The 24,135-nt window shown below is 41.4% G+C and overlaps 1 protein-coding gene across 1 annotated transcript in view; it reads left to right on the top strand.

Annotated features, from left to right (window-relative positions):
* LOC124233071 (thrombospondin type-1 domain-containing protein 4) overlaps positions 1-24,135 on the top strand; it is a 548,658-nt gene that overhangs the window by 436,138 nt on the left and 88,385 nt on the right. Inside the window, exon 9 of the mRNA XM_046650144.1 lies at positions 21,418-21,622. Coding sequence (XP_046506100.1) covers positions 21,418-21,622 — 205 coding nt within the window. The remainder of the gene's footprint in view (positions 1-21,417; positions 21,623-24,135) is intronic.

Below are 24,135 nucleotides of genomic sequence, written 5' to 3'. Positions count from 1 at the left end.
AGGCAACTTTCCAATCTGGTGTAGTGAAGTTAGAGAGCAGACCATAGCAAAGCCTGGTGGGTAATTTATGGCAAGAGAGCCAGGAGTTCCCCATAGGCTGCCCAGGACTGGTCTCACATTCTTCCATATTGGGCTGACTTCCATGATGTAAGGTGAAGCTGCTGAACCAGGTGACTCCTGCAGAGCCAAGAGGAGGAAGGACAGCATGGCATAGATAAAGACCCAAGTTGTACTGACTATTGTTTAGACATTCTAGGCTTTCCCAAAACTGTGTGATTTTTCAATCTTTGATTTCTTCTCATTTTATTTAGAGTAAAAAAAATCCATCTTTTATTTTTATGAACCCTGATTCTGCCATGAAGCCATCTGTGATCTCCTTAGCCATTGCTGCCCAATTCATTCATCAAATCCTGTTCTACCTTCCATGCAATTGATGTCTTGTTTATTTTTCTCATGGATATTGTCTCCCCAGCTTGACAGCAACCCATTGAGAGCCACTTTTGATTTCTCTAGAGGACTGGGTAGTGCTAGGTACATGGTAGATGTTTAATCCCTCGTTAATAGAGTAACTTGTCTGATGATTTAAACCTTTCTTTCTACACCCTTCCATCCTTGGTCAACTCTGACTGTTAATGTAGAGCATAGCCAAGATTTATTGAGTGCCTACTATGTTCCAGGCACAGTGTTAAGCCCTTTACACAGATTGTGACATTTAATCCTCATAGCAATCTTATGAGGTGAGCATTCCCTGAGATTCCCTTTTGGGATCAGTAAATGGGATAAGTTTTTCTGTGCATGCCCCTGTTAGTCCCAGTCCAGTCTCTTGGGACCACAGATAGGAAATCTTTCCTCCATGTGATGAAGCCTATGATATTTGGAGCCATCTAGCATGTCTGTCTTCTTTTCTTCCTGTTAAACACTCCAATTCTTTATACTATTGTTAACAACAATCACAAACCCTTGTTGAATGCTTACTATATTCCAGGTATTGTGATAAGTGCTTTCCCTTGTGGGTTAAATTACTATAATTTTTCCTACTTAAGCATCTTGCCTAAGGTCACACAGACAGTGAATGGCTAACAGTATTACAGTCCCAGAAGAGATGATTCCAAAGACAGGGTTTCTAATTACTACTCCATATAATTGCTATGTAATAGTGATTTTACCCTTTTTAAGAGTATAGAATTCCTTATGTCACCTTTTCAATAAAAGAATGAAAAGGGCAAATACTTTGTCATAGAAAGAAGATTCATGAAAGGGGTATTTTTAAGCCATTGTTTTCTCAGGGAAACTAGATGCTAGAAAAGTTTTAATACTAAAAATACATTTGTGATACCTGCACAACAGTAAAGTTATTCCAGATAATTTAGCTTTGGAGCGGGAAAACTTGGGCTCTACTTGTGCCAGGGTCTCACACCATAGTCCTGACAAAGAGGGGATAATGTTGAGAAAAGGATCTATTTTAGGCAAATACATCAAACCAAATGGAAAATCTTAGAAAGGAAGTGGCACAGACAAGTGTCCAAAGGTCTCCGGAGATCAGAACATGATGCAGCAGTGGACGGTACACAGAGAGGTTTCCAGTGGCTGGAAGGGAAGATTTGTTACAAGTCAGAGCCTTTCAGGGATGAATGAACTTCCTCAGCTGGTAGGGAGCTTCCTGACACTGGGAGAGGGTCAAATAAAACCAGATAGACAGAGTTCTTGCCAAGAAGGGAAATACCTTAGAAAGTTAGAGTTACCAGGCACCTGTGAGGTCATCTGGAGATGTGGTAAGAGTTGAAGTTAACAGTCCAGGTTCTGGGACTGGAGTGCCCACGGTACATTCCAGCTCAATAGCTTGCTAATCTTGGACAATTTTCTCAACCTCTGTCTCACTTTTTTCATCTCTAAAATGGAAATCATAATATCGTCTACCTCCTGGAGTGTTGGGAAGATTCAATGAGTTAATTTATATAAGCCATTTAAAAAAGAAAGTGCTATGCATGTGCTAAATCATCTAGTCTTACAGTCTTTACATTTTAGCAGAAGTGCTCTTTTTTCCAAAGAAAGTGGTATAGTGATCCCGATATATAAAACAAGTTTTTAAAAACCTGTGTTTTATTAGTATAAATTAATTTTTAATTAAAATATTATCTAACTATTACAAAGGTAATTAGGGAACATGTGACTATTTTGTTGAATAGTAAATTTAGCGCAGAGAATATGGAAAATGGTTAAGATACCTCAGCATCCCATTTATTTCTCAATTTTGTTTCAGCTTACAACTCTTGAGGCGTTCTTTATTAAGACAGACAAGAAATTGCAAATTGCAGACAGGTAGTCTCTCTGATTAAATAAAAGTGGAAACAGTTTATTCTGGGGGCTGCATAAAAATGAGTTAATGTAGTGGTGTGCAGTGTGTTATATAATTAAGCATATACTGTGGTTGAAGATGATGTCTATCAAGTTCTTCATATTTTAAAAATATGTTTTAAAGATTATGAAAACACTAAAGCAGAACCTTAGAATATCTTGAAAGCCACTGACCTATCTCATCTAGCAGACACATTTTATCAGTTAAATTATCCCCAGTGACCTGTCCAGGGTCTTGGCAGGGAACATCCTCTGACCTTGGTTAGACCAGTTGTCCTCCATGGTTTCTTCTACTCTAAGATTTTGTGATTCTTGCATTTTGTGTTTAGTGGGAATACATGATAATAAGCCTGATTGTACTGTGATAAACCTCCTCCTAATCCTATTGGTTGAGCCATTTTGTTCTTCTCTATCTTACAAAAATCTGTTATGAAGTGAAATTTCAAAGTTGTGTTTTCTGAAAAGGATAGATGTCCTTTGTCTCAAATCCATTTTATTTTTGTTCCTATCCATTTTAGTGATATTTGTATAAAATAGAGAACTGTGGTCTTCTACATCAAGGAGAGTTAGTGATTTTTGTTAATGCTCATTGGTAACTGTAAGGTCCAAATTTACAAGGAAATCCAAGTTTGATTTTCCTAGCCAGCTAGGTCAATGCCCTTTGCCACCCTTGTTTGTGTTCTGTTCCCTGATATTTTAGCTTATATCAAAATACCTAGCTTGATTTGTTGATGACTTTGAGCTACAGCCGAGAAGAAAACAAACATCCTCATCTATACTGATGGCATGGTTTTCCAGCCATCCTAAGTAGAAGATAAATCATTTTGCTAGTTACGTCTAAATGGCTGTGTGTCAACCCTGTTGCTGTTACAAACTTATTTGAGGCGGGGACTTTCCAGTGTTCAAGTAGACACTGCCAATAGCTTTCTCTAGCAATCCAGTTCACTCCTCATCTCACAGGTAATGCCTTGGTTAACTCATGGAACCCACAGGAGGCATTAACAACTCAAAATCAGTGTTCTACAGCAGTGCCTATTGAGCTATAGGTTTGTTGCCTTCCTCTGCTCAAGATCTCTGGAAATTTCTTTATCTTAAAGGGAGCAGCCTGTTTCCTATCATTATTTTAAAACACAAGCTGAACAAATTGAAATGATACAGTGATTTCTTTGCAGCCCTCAGACATATATAGAATACAGTCTCAAAGAGGAAAACCTTAGATCTCAAAATGGGGAGGCCCAGGATTGCTAGGATGAATCAAATAAACCCAAAATAAAGATGGTCTTGGGGAAATTCCAGGCTCATGGATCCCTTCTGCTCATCAGAGGAAAATCTTCTGGAGGCCTGAGCCAGAGTGAGCTCATAGAAAACAGAAGCTATCCAAAGGATTTTAAAGTCCCAGACCCTTGGGTCTGCACTGGAGAGAAAACCTCCATCAAATCCTTTTGTTAGAACAGGAAAAAGTGATTGGGAGAAGATTTTAGCACCAGGGCTTCAGGCAGCACATGGAGACAACAGATAAGACAGGACTCAAAGTTTCTGGGAAATTGGAGCTTTCCCGTGAGTATAAAGAGGAAGTCCAAGATGATACTGAGATGACTCCTTTCCGTGAAATAGCAGGGAAGAGCAGGCACTCAGAAGCCACCTTTTCCTCTACCACCTGTCACCCCGAGGCTGCATGCACTCATTCGGAGGACATTTGCCTTTGTGGGCCGCTGTGGTCATCCACATCCAGAGCTGTTCCTGCTCCCTGCTCTTGTGGCTCCTGCTTTTCACCCGTTGGCATGTGCTGTTCACCACCATAATCCCTGTGTCGATCAGGATGTTAACCTCACCTGTTTGGCTTCCACCTTATCACTCTGCTTCTGAGTTTTTGAGCTCAATAGATATGCGTTCATATCCTGATGCTTAGCTATATGACCTTGAACAAGTTAATTAACCTCCCTCTTTCCTCCTCTGTTAAAATGATTTTGAGTAAATATTGTCATGCTAGTAGATTCTCAAAAACCAGTTTCCTTTCTTTCTATTGCTTTTCTTGGTGCCCATGAGCATCTCTGTAGAACTCTGAATAATGAGCGTACGCCTTTCTTGTAGGACCCAGAGAGTCCATTAATTGTTAAAATTGAATTTTTGACTCTTTTTGGCTTTGGCTCGGGCTCTCTTTTAACTAAGGGTTATTTTGCTCTGCTAGAGAAATGCTTTTCTTTTTACTTCCATCTTTGCTGCCATTCCACATTCTTTAAAGTATACGTAGGCTATTCTCTAACTAAATAACATTCCAAGACAGCTATTGTTTAAACTAGGAATGAGTATCATTTGTTTGTATTTCGTTGAATTTGCCCTCTATGTTGTCTTTAACTCGACTTTAAATAAAACGTAATAGGCATTGAGTTCCTTCCATGTGTCAGATGCTTTTTACAAACTCTCTCTCTTTATCATCACAAAACCAACCCAAAAAATTAGAATATATAATTAATAATTAGTGTTGCTAATTAATAGGTAGTGTCACTTTAATAAAGTATTTTTGCTGTCAAAGCTTAAGAATGCTGGATCATTTTCAAAATTCCTGCTTTTTATTGGTGGTGAACATGATGCAGTCTATACGGAAACTGAAATATAATAATGTACACCTGAAATGTACACAATATTATAAGCCAATATGACCTCAATAAAAAATTTTTTTTTAAATCCTACTTTTACTCAGTTAGCCACACCTGGGGTAAAGCTTATTCTTTCGGGGGTTTTGTGTGTGTGTGAGGAAGATTGGCCTCGAGCTAACATGTGTGCCAATCTTCCTCTATTTTATGTGGGATACCACCACAGCATGGCTTGACAAGCAGTGCTAGGTCTATACCCAGGATCCAAACCTGCAAACCTTAGGCTGCTGAAGTAGAGCATGTGAACTTAACCACTACAGCACTGGGCTGGCCCATAAAGCTTATTCTTGAGCTGCTGCAGCCCCAGGCACTCCTTTCCACCTGGAATCAGGGACCCAAATATAGGCATAAGACCTAGGAGGAAATAATCGGCTTGTTTAAGCGACAACTGACATCAGGAAGCTTTTTGAGCCAGAGGAATGACATGATGACAGCACTGTCTTGGGAAGATAAATTTCACAGCCACATGCAGGATAGATTACCTGAAACCACAACATTAGCCTTTCTTATGCTTAGACATCTGGGGGGCATGATTTAAAAGCTCATAAATATGATCTGTTTAAAGAAGGGACTGGTGAAAATTAAGAATTTCAAGGTTCCATCAAAGAAAGTGAAGGATCAGTGTTTATCCAACTGGTTTGCATGTCCTAAATATTTATATACACAAGTGCATGTTGTTCGTGCGGTCACTCTGAAGCCATATGTGGGCATCATATCTGCCATTGCCCTACCTTTCGGCTTAAAGTTGCACGAGAAGGAAAATTCTCTGCAGACATGAGAATCATTCATCTGGCTGCCACCTGAATTATTGTTATAGAACACATTGAGTCTGACAGATAACCCTGTTCTTAGCCATCCTTCAAAAGAAGCATGAAGGAGCCTTCATGTTTAAATATTTCAGCCAAATTTCTCCTTCTGAGCGTACATGTAACACAATGTCTTTATTTCCTAATGAAATAAATATTCATATTGGATGCATCTATGGTTAGAAGAGAGAATAAGAAGGAATTATCCTTATTTGATTTCTTGGTCATTCTAGCCCTGTGGAACCAGCTCTTGGATTGGGGAATGATGTCTCTCATTGGAACCTGGTGTTTTTCCTTGAGTCATAAATATCTCCCAGCCTGGTAAACCAACAGTTTCCATTCCAAGAAGGCAAATGAGAAAATAGTTACTATTCCAGTGAATAATTTTGGACCTAGGAATTTGTTATGAAAGAAAGCGTGGTGTGATAGATGTTCCTTCAGCTGGGTGAATGAGCACTGAATGCTGGAAAAGAGATAACATGGGACTTTGAGGGAGCAGAGAATAAAGAGGGGCTATCAGAGATGCTGAAACAATTCACTTAGTCCTCATGGGAGAGGAGGCCTTGAATTGCAAGTAGAGCCCACGTGGAAGGGCTTGGGGCAAACCAGAGAGCAGTCCTGAGATAAAAGCAATAAGAGAGAATTATCCTTATTTGATTTCTTGGTCATTCTAGCCCTTGGTATATGTGGCCCCTGGTCCGGCATCTACCCAGCCCTGTTCTTAACGAGTAAAGAAGGGTTTCCGTTAGACTAAGGGACCATGCAGCTAACAGAGGAGAAAGAGCCTGGGTTTTGGAACCAGAAGGCCCTTCATTCAAACCCACTATCACAACCTCTTTGTGACCTTTGACATATTACTTACCTTCTCTGAGCTTCAGTAAAATAGGGATAGTCAAGAGAATTAAATAGGCTAACATATGTCAGGTGCCTAGCACATGGTGAGTGCTCTATCTGTGATAGTTGTCACATGTGTACAAGGGGCTTCCTGCTGCCTGAATCCCTGCTTGCTACTTGAATCCCCGATCGCATCTGTTTTCCACCTACAATTCCTCTAAGGCTCTGCTCCAACATGTCCAGGCTATAAGCTTTCTTTGCTCTCTTTCTAAAATGAACATAACCCCTTTACAATTTTTGAGGCCTTCCATAGCTGGTCTCCAGCATGAACCAGGTAAGACTAACAAAAGAAAACACATTTTAAAAAAGTAGAGAGAGAGGTAACAAAGTTACAAGAAAATCTCTGAAAATTTTGACCCCCGTTGTCCTCAGAAGGTTATTGAAATGCAAATAGATCGCAGCAGTTTGCCTGTTAGAATTCTGGCTTCAAACCGCACTTGAGAATCATGTGTAAACAGCAGTGCAGTTTCAGTGGACAGTACAAACAGACCAGCCTCCTCTGTTAGCATGGAAATGTGTGTGCCTTGTGTGAGAAAAAGAATTCCCGTGGCCATGCCCAGGGACAGGTCATTGAAGGCAGGCACATGCGGCCTCAAGGAGAAGGAAAAGCATACCAACATTTTTCCACGCCCTACTCCATGCCACTTCTGAACTAGGCACCTTCATCTGCACATCCTCATTTAATCCTCAAAAGAGATTTGAGAATTATACTTTAATGCCCTCGTTTTACAGGTAAGGAAACGAAGGCTTAGAAAAATGATGTCACCTGCAGGTGTCGAGTGTGTTAGGGATGCTCTTAGGCGAACATCCATGTGACTAGAAGAAACAACTTTTAAAGATGTGGGAACAAACAAGAGAGATTTTTGTTTCAGATTATGGAAATGGAAAGGGGAATCTAGACCAGGAATTCTAAAGGCAGGAAAATAGGCATAATGTAGGTGTCGAGCTTCAGTGAAGACTTGGGAGGGCCCAGAACAGAGAGAGGTTTACACCCTGGCGTGTGAACTTCAGAGTCCAGGTCGGTTATTAACCGTCCTCTCAACCACTCAGGGCTTCTCACTGGCTCTCCACAATCACCCAGCTCTTCCCTCCATCTCTTCTCTGTCTCTTTCTTCTCTTTCCAGCCCTGGAAGCAAAACCAGACTCCTCTCCTATTTAGCCATATCTCAGTTTAGCCATTATGTCTTGTTGCCTTGGTTTCTGCTGATTCCCAGGCCTCGGGGTCCCACCTCCCACCCTAAGCAGTTTATCCAAGTATTTCCACAAAGACAGTTGGCTCTCTATAGGGAGTTGCTATTCAAGCTGGTACAGAAATCCTTTTTCATGTGGTTACAGGGACATAATAAGAAGATAGACCCTTTGAGAAGAGGAAACAGTAAAACGCTGCCTCGAAAGGAGCAGGAGGGCATTGGAGTGTCACGAAAAGAAGTCTCTAGCAGGAAGCCCTCTCTCTGCCTCCTTGGAGAAATCATCTCCCCTGCCAGGTCTTGGTTCTTCATTCATGAAGCAAGGGGAGGGGGCTCCCAGTGCCTTTCCTGCTGTTCCGTACTGGGATTCTCAGGAGACTGTGTTTGCAAACATGTGTCTTACTTCCACCCCTGTCCCCTTTAAAAATCTCACAGAGAAAAGCTTTCCAAAGGCATTATTTCATTTCATTTTGTAACCAAAAGGGTGATAGTGTTGTGTTGTCTTTGTTTTGACTGGATGAGAGAGCTGGTTGCCATTTGGGGGTTGGATTGCAACTAGAGAAAAAGTAGAAAGAACGTGGAGTAAACAAAAAGTGACCTAAAAAGTCAAATAATCCCAGATTGCACAGGAATCACCTGAGGATGCTGCTCAAATGCAGATTCTGATTCATTAAGCCTGGGATGGGGCCCAGATTTCTAACAAGCTCTCAGATGATGCCTGTGCTGCTGGGCCATGCATCGCACTTTGAGTAACAAAGGGCTGTAGAGGATCAAATAATGATTCTTGATTATTAATAATAATCAAATTAGTATTCTTGATTTAAAAAAAGAAAACCAAAACAGAGGAGTGAAAAATATGCTTTGGAAGGCTTGACATCCAAAAGGCTAAAATAAAAATGTCTAGGGTTCCAGAGGAAAGTTCTAGTGAAAGAGGGAGAGAGAATTAATATGACTAAATTCAATGAATGAATTAGTGATTATGAAGATCCACACTCAACCCTCACTCTAAGGTGACTCCATCAAAGGCCTTCCCCCGAGGAAAGCTTCTGCCTGAGTCAGACAACACTACCATTCTTCCGGGTTCCCAGGCCATGGACCTCCCTGTCTTCCTTACTTTACCTTCGATAGACCGTCCTTCTTCAGTCTGTTGGTTGTTCCTTCAGCACAAACTTGGTGTTGCCTTGCTGTCCATTCTAATTCCATCTCTCTGGTCCAGGCCCCCATCTCTCTGTGCCCATCTTAATGTAGTCGTCTTTGTGCCTCTCACTCTCCAGGCTCTTCCATCTCTAATCCACTGCCTGTGTCTGCCAAGCATCTTCTGAAAACAACATTTTGGTATGCCGTTCCCCAACTCAGGAGCCTTGGGACTCAAACTCCCATGATTTGCTAGCCAGCCTTTTCTCTCTCATCTCCTCGCACCTACCCACCTTCTCTGCCTTCTCTGGAGATCACCCAGTGACATCTAAAAAGCCCATGTAACCCCCACAGTTTAACTTATTTACACAGAATTTTAAGCATTTTCTTGAACATTCTGGAAATAAAAGACCTGAATGTTCCACCCACGTTTTTAAATGTTCCACAAAAAACATTTTGAGAAATGAAAATCGTATCTTAACAACATGGCAGAAACTTGCACGTAAGAGCACAATAAGTGTGCATTCAGCCTGAATTGCTGAGTCCACCCTTGTGTTTCTCAGCTGTCATTCCTTTGAGTATTTAACCACTGTTTCTTGTCCCTAAACTGGTTGCTTAGGTATCGTTTTACAAGGGCTTATAGGTGCCATCTTGTGGAGAAAAATGCAAACAGGCACATTTGGAGATAGGCTGTGTGTCAAGAAAATGACAAGGATTCAAGCATGAGTCTCCCTCATTGCCTTCTGATCTCTGGATTCAGCCACAGTCCTTGCGGGCCTTCTCATTGGACCCACACCTGTACACTTGGGCTGTCTGCACCCAGGAGGCCATGTAATTGGGCCAGGGTGCAAGCAGCCTCCATCCTAGAGCACAGTTCATCAACCCAACTCCATATTGTGTTTTTGCTGATAGTCCGGCTTCCAGAATTTTGCCCTATACAGTGTGGACAGCATGTCTCTGCTCTTTGCAGGAAACTTCTTAGTGCTGATCCCCCGGCAGCGCAAACCACAGCTTCTGACAGACCCATCCCACATGGTGCAGGCCCTTCCGGGGCCCCTTAGAGTTATGAAACAATCTGACCAGATATTTTAAACAGGGTTCTCTTTAAACAGAGAATTTACCGTATATCCTTACATTTTAAAAGTAAAGTGGAAGTCCAGAGGTTTCTACTATTCTATACAAAAATATGGGTACCTTACTTTTATAATAGAGCAACTGTCATTGTCATAATTCATTCGCGCCCCTCCACCCCCATTTCAATCCATTTGGGAGCCAGATCATGAAAGTGAAGCATGGGAATTTTAGAGTTTGGGATGCCACCACTCTGGAAAGATGGGAAAGATGACTCTAGCGGGAAGAGGGGTGGTAGTTCTCTTACAGCATGTGAACTCTTTCCCTCTCAGGCTCCTTTCTTCAGATTTGTAAACATTGCTGCAGTTGATTTTCGCCCAATTTTATCCTACAGGAGCGCCAACATTTTCTTCCAGTTGAATCACTTAGTAAGGTGTTATCTTCTAATGAAATGGGATGAGGTACTGAAAAGCAACAGCCATAAGCTTGATTAAAACCAGATCGCTTGTTTCACAATTGCCTTATTAAGGAAGCCAAAATACCTTTTATCCCATGGACCATTTCTTCTCTTCAAATGAATGACACTGTCAGTGTGTTTCCCGTTGATTCCTGTTTCCAATTTAAGTTTGTCTATACAAAGCAAATTCCTTGGACTTTAGACATGGCAGAATTCTTCACATCAGGGCTGTATCTTTTTTTCAGAAACAATTTAGCACCAGAAGGTCTTAGAGATGATCCAGTTCAAGGAACAAATTCGTCCTATAACTTTGTTCTCTTGATTCCTCAACCAGGTGCTCTTTCATTCAACAAACATTTATTAAGCACCTACTGTGTGCCAGGCACTATGATCTTTCCAGTACATAATCCTGCTCATACTAAAGTTAATCCAAAAGGCAGGCTTAAAGAGCTCTAGAAGGCTACTTACTGGTTAGTTTGATGGCAGTGAGGAAGTATTTTTTAAAACTGGGTAATTAAGAGTTCTATGCTCATTAGCTCCTTTGAAATCTACAAAGTACTGCTTTTTCACTTTTGTGGAATTGCCATTGTTTCGAAGCTTTCTAGAGGATCTTCCATGTGTTTCTAAAGTGTCCCATGACCTGTGGAGTAAACTAAAGCAGTGATTCTCAACTGCTGGTGGTTTTCTTCCCACAGGGAACATTTGGCAAATGTCTAGAGACATTTTTGTTTGTCATACTGAGCGGAGGGGTGCTACTGGCATCTAGAGGATAGAAGCAAGGGATGCTGCCAACCATCCTACAGTGTAGAAGACAGCCCCCATGACAAAGAACTGTGTGGCCCAAAATATCACTAAGAGCCACAGTCGAGAAACACTGGCCATGAGGAAGAAGAGAAGGCTGGAAGTGAGATGCTAGGCTTTCACACCCTGCCAGCCCCTCTTCAACCAGAGCAGTTTCGCTTTTCTCATTTTACATATTAGACTTCTGCATTTGTGCATGAGATTTTGTTTGAAAAATTTGTTTTTTCTGCTTAAAAAAAAATTGAAGACTGCTGAGGTAGAAGATAACTGTTTACCTTCCATTTTATAGTTGAGACACATTGAGACAAAGCAAGCGGGTGCATGTGACGCAGCATGAGGGCAGTCAGGAGCGATTTGGGAGCATCGACCTAAGCCTCAGTGTTGGCTGCACAGGGTCCTGCACATCTCCCTCGCGACATCACTTGCTGTAGTGAATGATGGGGTCATGTCTGCCTTTCACTTCAATCCAGGGGTTGGCATCTTCTATAATGTGCTAGATCATAAATATTTTAAGCTTTGTGGGCCATACTATCTCTGTTCCAACTACTCACCCCTACTATTGTAGCACAAAAGCAGCCCTAACAATAGGTAAACAAATGGAGATGGGTGGGTTCCGATAAACCTTTATTTACGAAAACAGGCAGTGGGCCAGATTCGGCCTGCAGGCTGTAGTTTGTCGAACTCTGATTTAGACCGTAAGTAAGAACCATGTTTGTGTTACCTTCATGTCTCCCCTGGCTGACACTGTATGGACCCATAGTAGGAAACATCTACTGAACTCTATTGAGGGTCAATTGTGCAGGCAGACGTACTAGAAGATTTTAATGAGAGTAACAACTGGAAAAAGATCCATTCCAGTATTTCCCAGAGAACTTCTATATAGCATTTCACTGTTTCCCTGTGTTGGACATTTAGGATGTTTCCAATTTTTTTTATTAATAATAATATTGTGATGAGCTCCTTTGTGCAGCAATTGTTGGCCTCATTTCTTAAATTTCCTTAGCATAAATTCCTAGAAGAAGAATTCCTGTGTCAAACAGTCTATATTGCTGAATTACTTTCCAGGAAGGTGGTATTGATCTACATTCCTGACAGTAATAAGAGGGAGATATTCATCATATGCAACGGATTTCTTTCAACAGAATGTTATGAATAAAAATTTTGGCATCCGTATGTATTTCCATGAATTAGCTCACCATAAATATAAGTAAATCGGTTTTAGCTACTAATCATTTTAATAATAACATTCGCCCACACCGTTGTGACAGCACGATTATTAAGGCACGTTGTTTTACCTGTTGGCGTCATCTAGCCAACCAGTTGAGGTTACCCTATCTAGTGTGTTTACTGAGCCCACACAGTAACATCTGCTTCCCATTAGGGAATCAGAAGCCCTGCTATGTACACACCTGGCACCGGCCTACCCTGCCGTGACGTACAGAGGCCTCCTCTCCATGAAATTCACCACCAGCTGTGTCATCCAGATTGCTCATTTCCTTCAGGAAACTTCGTTTAGGTTAATTTTGGCACACAATCGGGGGCAATTCTTGAGCAATTTCTCCTGTGGTGGCTCACAATGTGTAAAATTTTCCTACAATATGATGCAAAAATCACTGGAAGAATACTAAGGATATCTGAGAGTTGTCCAATCGCCTTTGTAACAGGAAGAAATATCTCTTTTGAACTGCAGTTCATGGTGAGCAAAGAAAAGAACATGAGATAAAGGTAGGCCGGGGGGTGTTCGTCTGTCTGCTTCACTAGGTGCTGTTGGAGATGTAAAGGTGAAGGGGCCTACCTTTATAGTGAACCTTGGCCATTTCTTAGCTCTTTAGATTTTTCTGATCTCCAAATGAAGAAGAAAAATATCTGTGACTGAGAAGTAATAGAAAATGTTATAGAAATAGGGGTGGGTCTGAGCAGTTGCATGAGGATGTGATTTACTTCAAAGCGGATAGATTCCACATGAAACCAGTGGACAGTGACTTTAAAAATATTTTCTGAGAAGCCACCCTTTTGCAGCATTCTTCTAAGTGACCTCCATGTTTCCCTCATCTTATCCTCCCAACAGTGCTATGGGGTGGGTGCTGTACCGTCCCCAGCCACAGATAAAGAAACTGAGGCACAGAATGGCTAATTAACATGTCCAAAGATACAGTGCTTCTAAGTGTCAGAGCCAGCACAAGACCTGTGTCCAGCCGACCATAGTGCCCACCTTAAGTGCCCACTGATGGCACTTTGGTGGTCCCTCGAAAAGAATTTGGAGACATAGGCCAGCATGTTAAGTCATCCCCATCAGCTGACTTCAGTTGAACAGCCTCCTGATATACAAGCCAGAATTCAGGCCAGATTCATTTCTGCGTGCTGTCCCTTGAAAGATCTGGATGGTGGGGGAAGTGTTTTCAGCGCTGACCCCAGAGAGAAGTGACCCATCCAGCATCACACAGCAAGTCAAGCACTGAGCCAGGACTACACCCCAGGCTTCCTGATTCCCAGCCCACCACTCTTTCCATCATGCCAAACTGCTCTTTCTGCTAAATGACATCAGCTGCACTTACCAATTTTATGTCCTTGTCCTGGAGGAAAAGACAGGCTGCTTTGAAGAAAGTAACGTGGTACATGAATCTATACGTATGATAAAACTTCATATACACCAGAAAAGTGCGTGTAAGAAATGGCAAAACCAAATAAGCTTTGTTCTTGAGTTAATGGTGGTGTAATGGCAATGGGGTATGTGTTTTTGACACTGCTCTGTGCTTGTGTGAGTTATTATCATCAGCGCAAGCTCAGTGAAGGTCACTGAAACTCTGCTATTTTTGTAACTTCTTAAACTATTTCTTAACTATTATGAGTCTTAACTATTAAACTTCTTAAACTATTGTGAGTCTTAAACTATTTCAAAATAAAAAGCTATAAGAAATTAATGTAATAGGAAGAGGAGCTAAAATATTTATTCACTTAACTGTATGTAAAGTATTGTGTTAAAAAAGCTGATGTGGAAGAGAGAAATAATGTGGTCCATACTTCATAATATCAGAAGAGGAGAACGCCGGTCACTTGTGGGCCAGCTTCTCTCTAGGACTGTATGGTAACAGCACCTTGAACTTGTTCCTCTACGCCCAGGTCACTGCCACCATCTACCCCTTCAACAAACTAGAACCCTCAGCATGACCTCTGATCCTTTAGGGGGCAATTCTTGCATAATGATTAAAAGCATGGGCTTTGGTTTTGTCATAAACGGCTGTTGGATCTTGTCAAATGCTTTCTCTGAATCTATTGAGATGATCCTGTGGTTTTTATTCCTCAGTTTGTTGATGTGGTGTATCACATTGATTGATTTGTGGATGTTGAACCATCCCTGTGTCCCTGGTATGAATCCCAGTTGATCATGAGGTATCATCCTTTTGATGTATTGCTGAACTCAGGTTGCCAAAATTTTGTGGAGATTTTTGCATCTATGTTCATCAGCGATATTGGCCTGTAGTTTTCCCTTTTTGTGCTGTCCTTGTCAGGCTTTGGTATCAGAGTGATGTTGCCCTCATAGAATGTGTTAGGAAGTGTTCCATCTTCCCTAATTTTTTGGAATAGCTTGAGAAGGATAGGTATTAAATCCTCTCTGAAAGTTTGGTAAAATTCCCCAGGAAAGCCGTTTGGTCCTGGGGTTTTATTCTTTGGGATGCTTTTGATTGCTGTTTCAGTCTCTTTGCTTGTGACTGGTCTATTCAGATTGTCTGTTTCTTCTTGTCTCAGCTTTGGGAGGTTGTAAGAGTCTAAGGATTTATCCATTTCCTCTAGGTCATCCATTTTGTTGGCATATAGTTTTTCTTAGTATTCTCCTATATTCCATTGTATTTCTGTGGAATCGGTTGTTATTTCTCCTCTTTCATTTCTGATTTTGTTTATGTGAGCGTTCTCTCTTTTTTCTTGTAAGTCTGGCTATGGGTTTGTCAATTTTATTTACCTTCTCAAAGAACCAGCTCTTTGTTTCATTGATCCTTTCTACTTCCTTTTTTGTTTCAATAGCATTTCTTTCTGCTCTGATTTTTATTATTTCTCTCCTTCTGCTGACTTTGGGCTTTGTTTGTTCTTCTTTTTCTAATTCAGTTAGGTGTAATTTGAGATTGCTTATTTGGGATTTATCTTGTTTGTTAAGGTGTGCCTGTATTGTGATGAATTTCCCTCTTAATACAGCTTTTGCTGCATCCCATATGAGTTGGTATGGTATGTTATCATTTTCATTGTCTCTAGATATTTTTTGATTTCTCCTTTAATTTCTTCAATGGTCCATTGCTTGTTCAATAGCATGTTGTTTAGTCTCCACATCTTTGTCCCTTTCTCAGCTTTTTTCTTGTAATTAATTTCTAGGTTTATAGCATTATTATCAGAAAAGATGCTTGTTATTATTTCAATTTTCTTAAATTTATAGAGGCTTGCCTTGTTTCCCAACGTATGGTCTATCCTTGAGAATGTTCCGTGCACACTTGAGAAGAATGTGTATTCTGCTGGTTTTGGATCGAATGTCCTATATATGTCTATTAATTCCAACTGGTTTAGCTTTTCATTTAATTCCACTGTTTCCTTGTTGATTTTCTGTCTGGATAAGCTATCCATTGATGTGATTTGGGTGTTGAGGCCCCCTACTATTATTGTGTTATTATGTTTGTTAATAGTTGCTTTATGAACCTTGGTGCTCTTGTGTTGGGTGCATAGATATTTATCAGCATTATTTCTTCTTGATGGAGTATCCCTTTGATCATTATATACTGCCCCTCTTTGTCTCTCTTTACCTGTCTTATCTTGAAGTCTACTTTGTCTACTGTAAGTATGACAACACTTGCTTTCTAATGTTGGCCATTAGCTTGGAGTATTATCTTCCACTCCTTCACTCTGAGCCTGTGTTTGTCATTGGAGCTGAGATGTGTTTCCTGGAGGCAGAAAATTGTTGGGTCTTGTTCTTTAATCCATTTCACCACTCTGTGTCTTTTTATTGGAGAATTCAATCCATTTACATTTAGGGTGATTATTGATGTATGAAGGCTTAACGCTGTCATTATATCACTTGTTTTCCAGTTTTCCTGCATTTCCTTTGTTTCTCATCCTGTGTGTTTTGGTCTACCCACTGAATTATGTAGTTTTTTATGATATGTTTCTTTGTTTTTTCCTTACTTATTTTTATGTCTCTGTTCTGCTCTTTTGTTTAGTGGTTACCCTGAGATTTGTGTTCAGAATCTCATGGATAAGATAGTCCATTTTCTGGTGGACTCTTAGTTCCTTAGATGGGCTTTGGTTTTGGACCTGGGTTCATATCCCAGTTCAATCTCTTACTAGCAGCAGCAGCATGGTTGGGGCCAGTTACCTAACCTTTCTCCTGAGTCTTAGTCTCCTACGGTTTTCAGCAATATCACAGATTGCTTTTAAGATTAAATGAGAGAAATATATGTTCAGAGGACCTGGAATGTAGTATAGACTCCAAAAGTGTTAGCTATGATGATGCTGAGGAGGATGGGGAAGAAGAGGAGGATGAGGCTTCAAGCTCCCTTTTTCCCCCCCCAACCAATCCATCACAAAGGCCTGACACCCCCAAGGAAGGTTCACATGCCTCTTGTTCTGACTTCTCTCTTGAGGAGTGAACCCTGGGTGCTCAGAGTCCAGAGATGGGTCCTGAGGAAACAGGATGTCACCTTTAGTTCTCGGCATCACTTGTGCAGCCACACCCTTTACCAAAATAACCTCCAGGCTATGTGGACGTCTACCAGGAAACAGTGCTGCAGCCCTCCTTCTCCATGTCTAGACTCATCCAGAGTGGCTGTGCTGTGCAGGAAGTCTGGTGGGGGGAGCCACTGAACTGTGCAGAGCATTTTAATATAATGTCTGATTCAGATAAAATGGTGTTTTGTCTGTCTGTGGTTGTCTGAAACGACCCATGGCTGTGTAATTTCCTTGTGATCATCCCACTGTAACTGGGCTGGGGGCTGAGGATGGATGTGATGTCTGTCCCCACCTTCAGCGGTTCTCACTCATTCCTAAAATATCCCCTACACCCCGTTTACAAGAGAGAGACTGACTAGACTGCCTGTTCTCCTTACTCGAGGACCCTCTCCACACTGCAGCCACAGTTATCTGAAAGACAAGTCTGACCGTGGCTCTCCCCTTCTTCAGACGTCTAGTGCTGCTGATGCCATCTGATAAAATTCTAATCCTTCACCCTGGTAAACAAAATTCTTGACAAATTTAGCTGAATTCTGCAGCCTCATTTCATCCCTCCCAGCAGCCCTACACTTCCACGTGTCAGTCTGTGAACATGCTTTCCTACTTCCTGAGTGTTCTTTCCTACCTCTGTGCCTTGGTACACATTGTTCCCTTTACCTGGAGTGCCCCACGAGACTGAGCTGATGCAGGGACAAATTGAGTCCCAGGGTAGCAGGTGGGGAAAGGGAGGAAGGTGAGATATTACCAGACAGGGCAGGGAGTGAGTGCTGACCAGCTTCTCTGTCCATCTTCCCCATCAGTGACAAGTATAGGCATGTCCTTAATTCAGTTAGAATTAACTCTCACTTTGGCAACATGGGATCTAGTTTCCAGAATCTCTTTTAGTGCTGGTACTTTTTTGTCTCAAAGCAAAAGAGAACCAGGTTTGGGGACGGAGTTGGGTTGGGGGGTGGAAATCATGCATGGAAAACATTTTCCTTGTTTTTCTGCTAAAATGTGCATAGTGCAAGGGCAAGAAATATTTGAGGGAGGGGAAAAATATAGCAAACATGGCATTTTGAAAGTCTAATTGGATATGGATGAACATACTGAGATGATGTTCTTTTATTGTCAGAAATAATGTTTTACAGAGAAGCTATTTGTGAAGAGAGACCAGTTATTATTGATGGACTAATGTGCACTCAAGAATATGGAAGTAATAATGCAGACTTATGGTACCTGCAGAAAGATGTCAATCAAACGTGAAGTTGGAGGGGAAAGAATGAACACTTTCTGATTTGACTTTGCCTGTAGGATTTGACCTGTAGGACTCAGATGAACAGACCCAGGATTGTTGAACAAAATCAAAAGTGGACTCTGAATGGTTTACTGACCACTTTGCCCCCTGAGATGTGTTCTGACAATTGCTCTTAGAATTCAAGAACCTACACAAGCCTATGATTCAGCAAACATGTGTCTCAACTTTCAGAATACCATTCTGACTTCAAGTACCATTTCCTATCCCTATAACCCAGGGAAATACTCCTGTCATCCCAATATTTCATTGTCCAAACTACACTCCGCTCATTTCCATCTGTCCATGGAAATGTGACAGAATTCTTTGCTCAGACCACATGTTCCAACTTTAGACTCAGGAAACATGATTGTGAGTCCTATAGAGTCAGCTCCAGAAGTGGAAAAGGATTCCATAAAGATCATTCCATTCTGTTTAAGGTTTAATTGCCCCAAGAGAAAAATGAATAGGGAGGGGGAAGATAAAGCAAAAAGATCTTGGAATGAGTAATAGGAAGATTCTTTGGGGGAGGAAATGCAGGAGGGTCAGAGCTCCTTTAAGCACTGATGAGGCTGCCTGTACAAGGAGCACCCCGTTAGTTAGACTCATATCATCCAGCATAATGATGTTTCGGGCCCTTGCTTCCCTGCACCCTTCTGCCCTGGGAAAAAGGCTTTGGGGGAGCCAACAAAAGTCCTGCTGCTCAGCACTTCAGAGCCAGTGACCCAGGGGGCCCAGATCTCAACCAATTTGATTTGATTTCGTAAGAAACTGTGACTGAGGACACTCCTTTGGGGTCGGGGGTACTTTGCTAAGTGTTTGCATTGTCTCTCATTTAGAACAGAAGTCTTGGGGACAAACCCCAATTTTTTTTTAATTAAGATTATGATAGTTAACAACCTTGTGAAATTACAGTTGTACGTTATTATTAGTCATGTTGTAGGTACACCACTTCACCCCTAGTGCCCTCCCCCATCCCCCCTTTCCCCTGGTAACCACCGATCAGTTCTCTTTGCCTATACGTTAACTACCACCTATGAGTGGAGTCATACAGAGTTCGTCTTTCTCTGTCTGGCTTATTTCACTCAACATAATACCCTCAAGGTCCATCCATGTTGTTGTGAATGGGACGACTTTGTCCGTTTTTAGAGCTGAGTAGTATTCCATTGTATATATATACCACATCTTCTTTATCCAATCGTCAGTTGCTGGGCACTTAGGTTGCTTCCACGTCTTGGCTATTGTAAATAATGCTGCAATGAACATAGGGGTGCATGAGACTTTTGGAATTGCTGATTTCAGGTTCTTAGGATAGATACCCAGTAGTGGGATGGCTGGGTCATAAGGTATTTCTATTTTTAATTTTTTGAGAAATCTCCATACTGTTTTCCATAGTGGCTGCACCAATTTGCATTCCCACCAACAGTGGATGAGGGTTCCTTTTTCTCCACAGCCTCTCCAACATTTGTCACTTTTTGTTTTGGATATTTTTGCCATTCTAACAGGTGTAAGGTGATATCTTAGAATAGTTTTGATTTGCATTTCCCCGATGATTAGTGATGATGAGCATCTTTTCATGTGTCTATTGGCCATCTGTATGTCTTCTTTGGAGAAATGTCTGTTCATGTCCCCTGCCCATTTTTTGATCGGGTTGTTTGATTTTTTGTTGTTGAGCTGTGTGAGTTCTTTATATATTATGGAGATTAGCCCTTTGTCAGATAAATAACTTGTAAATATTTTTTCACAATTGGTGGGATGTTTTTTTGTTTCAATTCTGTTTTCCCTTGCTCTTTAGTCTGATGAAGTCCCATTTGTTTATTCTTTCTATTGTTTCCCTCATCTGAGGGGTTATGGTGTCCGAAAAGATTCTTTTGAAACTGATGTCAAAGAGTGTACTGCCTATATTCTCTTCTAGAAGACTTATTGTTTCAGGCCTAATCTTTAGGTCTTTGATCCATTTTGAGTTTATTTTTGTGAATGGTGAAAAAGAATGGTTAATTTTCATTCTTTTACATGTGGCTGTCCAGTTTTCCCAGCACCATTTGTTGAAGAGACATTCTTTTCTCCATTGTAGGCCCTCAGCTCCTTTGTCGAAGATTAGCTGTCCATAGATGTGTGGTTTTATTTCTGGGCTTTCAATTCTGTTCCATTGATCTGTGCACCTGTTTTTGTACCAGTACCATGCTGTTTTGATTACTGTAGCTTTGTAGTATGCTTTGAAGTCAGGGATTGTGATGCCTCCGGCTTTGTTCTTCTTTCTCAGGATTGCTTTAGCAATTCGGGGTCTTTTCTTGCCCCATATGAATTTTAGGATTCTTTGTTCAATTTCTGTAAAGGATGTCATTGGGATTCTGATTGGGATAGCGTTGAATCTGTAGATTGCTTTAGGTAGTATGGACATTTTAACTATGTTTTTTCTTCCAGTCCATGTGCATGGAATGTCTTTCCATCTCTTTATGTCATCATCGATTTCTTTCAAGGAAGTCTTGTAGTTTTCGTTGTATAGATCTTTCACTTCCTTGGTTAAATTTATCCCAAGGTATTTTATTCTTTTTGTTGCGATCGACAAACCCCAATTTTAGGTGTTGTACTTATCGTGGTCCCCAAGAGCTTCTTTATGTAAAAATCCCAGCATAGTCCAGCCTCTCCTCTCTCAGAGTCCAACAGAGGGATGGATTTGTGGGACAACTTCACTGTCCACCCTGTGTAAATACATTTCCGGCCCCCACACCCTCCCTTTTCCTTTTCTCTGCATTATTTTTCTCCTGATCATTTACCACCACCAAGCATACTCTCTTTTATTTACTTGTCTTGTTTACTGTCTGTGGCCCCCATCACGCCCCTAGAAAGTACATTTCACACATACCTAGAAGAAAAGTTCCTTTCCCAAAGTAAGTGTTCCATGAATATCTGTTGAATGAAGGGAAGAATGAACTTGTTCATCTGCAGGAGCTGGATGGGGGCAAGAGGAAGGTCAGTTCAAGTCCCACCAATAGATCTTCAGTTTCCCCTCTCCCTTTCTTCCCCCAGTGCTTCTGTTACATGCTACAAGAGTCTTTTGTTTTCCACCTCTTTGCAGAGCATTGGCTGCGATGACTACCTAGGCTCCGACAAAGTCGTGGACAAATGCGGGGTGTGCGGAGGCGATAACACAGGCTGTCAGGTTGTGTCGGGCGTGTTTAAGCATGCCCTCACCAGCCTGGGCTACCATCGAGTTGTTGAGATTCCCCAAGGAGCCACAAAAATCAACATCACCGAGATGTACAAGAGCAACAACTATTTGGGTAAGCTTGGGCTTTTTCCAGAGGAAACCATCTGTCGCTATCAGATGATTTATTCCTTCCAGGATCGTGACACAGCAGGGTCCAGAGGTCCTTGGACACGTAGAAGGTGCCACTGGGGAATGTCAAGGCACCACCTGGCCTCTGCCTTGAAATGAGAGGCTTGGGTGGAGAAAGTAAAAAAAGTCCCTTTTCCAAGTAAATGTTTAATATCTACACATTTAGGCCAGCCTCTGTTCCTTCCAAGAGAAACATGGTTATGAAATCGATAACAGGCTAAATTGTTTCTCTGAGATGGGAGAGGATCTTTGAAAAATGAGGAGATCTGCCAGTCTTTGTTCTGTTGGAGTTTGAGGTGGCCAGGAGGAGTTGATGATCCTGTCTGGACCTTCACTCCCTGGGGTCCAAAGCAAAAGCCATTTTTCACTTCTTTCTGCTTCACCCGCCTGGGGCAGCAGTGTGTGTATAGTAGGAGTGTATCTTCTGAACAGCTGCAGAACCCCTCAGCAGTCACTTTGGGCACTGTCATCAAGGTTGAGAGGCCATTTTTAACCCATTTTCCTACCAAAAGAGATCTTTGTTGATACTTCCTTCTGAGTTTCTGGCTGATTGCATCTTATGCACAGCAAATCGAGTCACAAATTAATTTTTACCAACTTCTAATTCATGTAAGCATATACAAATCAGTTAAAAAAATAATATAAGGAAAGCAGTTTCTTAAAGTCATTTAATGAACAGCAGTATTCATTTTTATTTTTTCATTATTTATTTAACAGAAACTTAAATAGAACAGACTATGTGCCAGGCACTATTCTTAGTGCTTTACAAGCATTAAATCATTGAACCCTCTCAACAGTCCTAGGGGATAGGAGCTTTTTCCATCCTCATTTTATAGATAAGGAAACAGGCACAGAGAGATTATATAACTTTCCAAGGCCACACAGCCAGGAAAAGGTGAAGCTGGGATTCAAACCCAGGCAGTCTGTCTCCAAGCATGGTAGTCTACCAAGAGATGACACCTGCAAGCAGGTCTAGAAGCTGAGTTCTTCTGGTACGCCATTGGCCAGGCGGCAGTCAATGGCTGCAGCAGGTGGGAGATGACTAACTTTGCAAATTTTGAGTATCAGAATCACCCCAGAAGGTAACTCTGGACCCAAGAACTCCAGATTCTGCAGCTCTTCCTTCTCTGCCCAGTCAAGCAACCAAAATTAGCTTCGCTTGGTTTTATTGGTAAGAGGAGGAAGGGGCGGCAGATGGGACTTGAAGACAAATCCAACTGAAGAGGAAAGCTGTTACATTTGCTCTGGCAAAGCCAGGAGCCACTATGGTGGCAGTGAGCCTAGTTTACCACTGAGTGGTTTGCTTGTTATTTTTATTTGCAAAAAATAGTCTTTGCGTGTTTCCTCCTTTCTTTTGTACTATTAGGAGATCCCATCTCCATAAACATCCTGTCTCCTAGAATGGAACATGTTCTTCGGGGGATTATTTGAAGCGTGATTGTGTCCAAATGCACCAGCAAACAATGCCACTTTTTATGAGCTTTGTGTTGTTTTTAGTAAATTTTCCCTGGCTCGAATTCGTCCTATTCAGTAAGTGGTTTTTAAGCTGTGCCCTCTGGAGAGAAAATATGTTATCCTGTGTGAATGTCTGGATGTCTGAATGGAAACTGCTCTCAGAGACTCAGTGTTTTCATCTAGAGTATGGGCGAAGAATCTTGGCCTTACAAGTATTTTCGTGAGACTCAATGGGATAACAGATATTCAGGACCCAGCAGAGCCGCTGGCACTTATTAGCTCTTGACAAATGTTTCTTCCTTTTCTTTTGTCTCAGAAAACTTGTCAAAGCTTTCTGAAATCCAGATTCCCTCTCCCCCTAAAAAAGATGAGGAGGCAGAAGAGAAGGGAAGTAACCAGAGTCAATGGGAGGGTGACTCAGAAAGGCAAGTTCAATTTCCTCTGCCCAGCGACCAGCGGGGTACATGAGAAATCCAGAGTCCGTGGCAGTATTACAGGAGGCCACGTGGGCAAAGGAGGGAGGATGGAAACAGAAGAACAGGCTGTAGTGAAAGGAAGTTCCAGAGGTGATGAACAGGAGCTTCTGTCTGTAGCACTTCAGCATCACTTGGGTAGCATCACCTGGGATGCCCTTTTTTTCCTTTTTTTATTCCTTTTGCTATTGAGATATAATTCACATACCATAAAATTCACTCTTTTAAAGTGTACAGTGGGTGCTATGGTCTTTTTCTTATCACAGATTCTCTTTACCTATCCCACTTATCCTGCTAAATCTCCTGTTCTGTGAAGTCTATATATTTTAAAAGTTGAATTGCATGGCATTGCTAAGATGCTGTATAAGCCACCAGAGCACAGATCTAGCTACTTTTGAACCATCCAGTGACTGTCTTTTACATTACACATTTTCAAACATTGAAACATTTTTCAAAGAGATATGTGGTGGGTTTCTCCACAATTTTCCAGGTAATGATGAAGGTTTCAGTTTTCTTACTTTGTGATTTC

The sequence above is a fragment of the Equus quagga genome, unplaced genomic scaffold (genome assembly GCF_021613505.1).
Source record: "Equus quagga isolate Etosha38 unplaced genomic scaffold, UCLA_HA_Equagga_1.0 153_RagTag, whole genome shotgun sequence".
Taxonomy (NCBI): Eukaryota; Metazoa; Chordata; class Mammalia; order Perissodactyla; family Equidae; genus Equus; species Equus quagga.
Note: the sequence above shows the minus strand (reverse complement) of the source record. Positions and strands in the feature narration are given on the sequence as shown.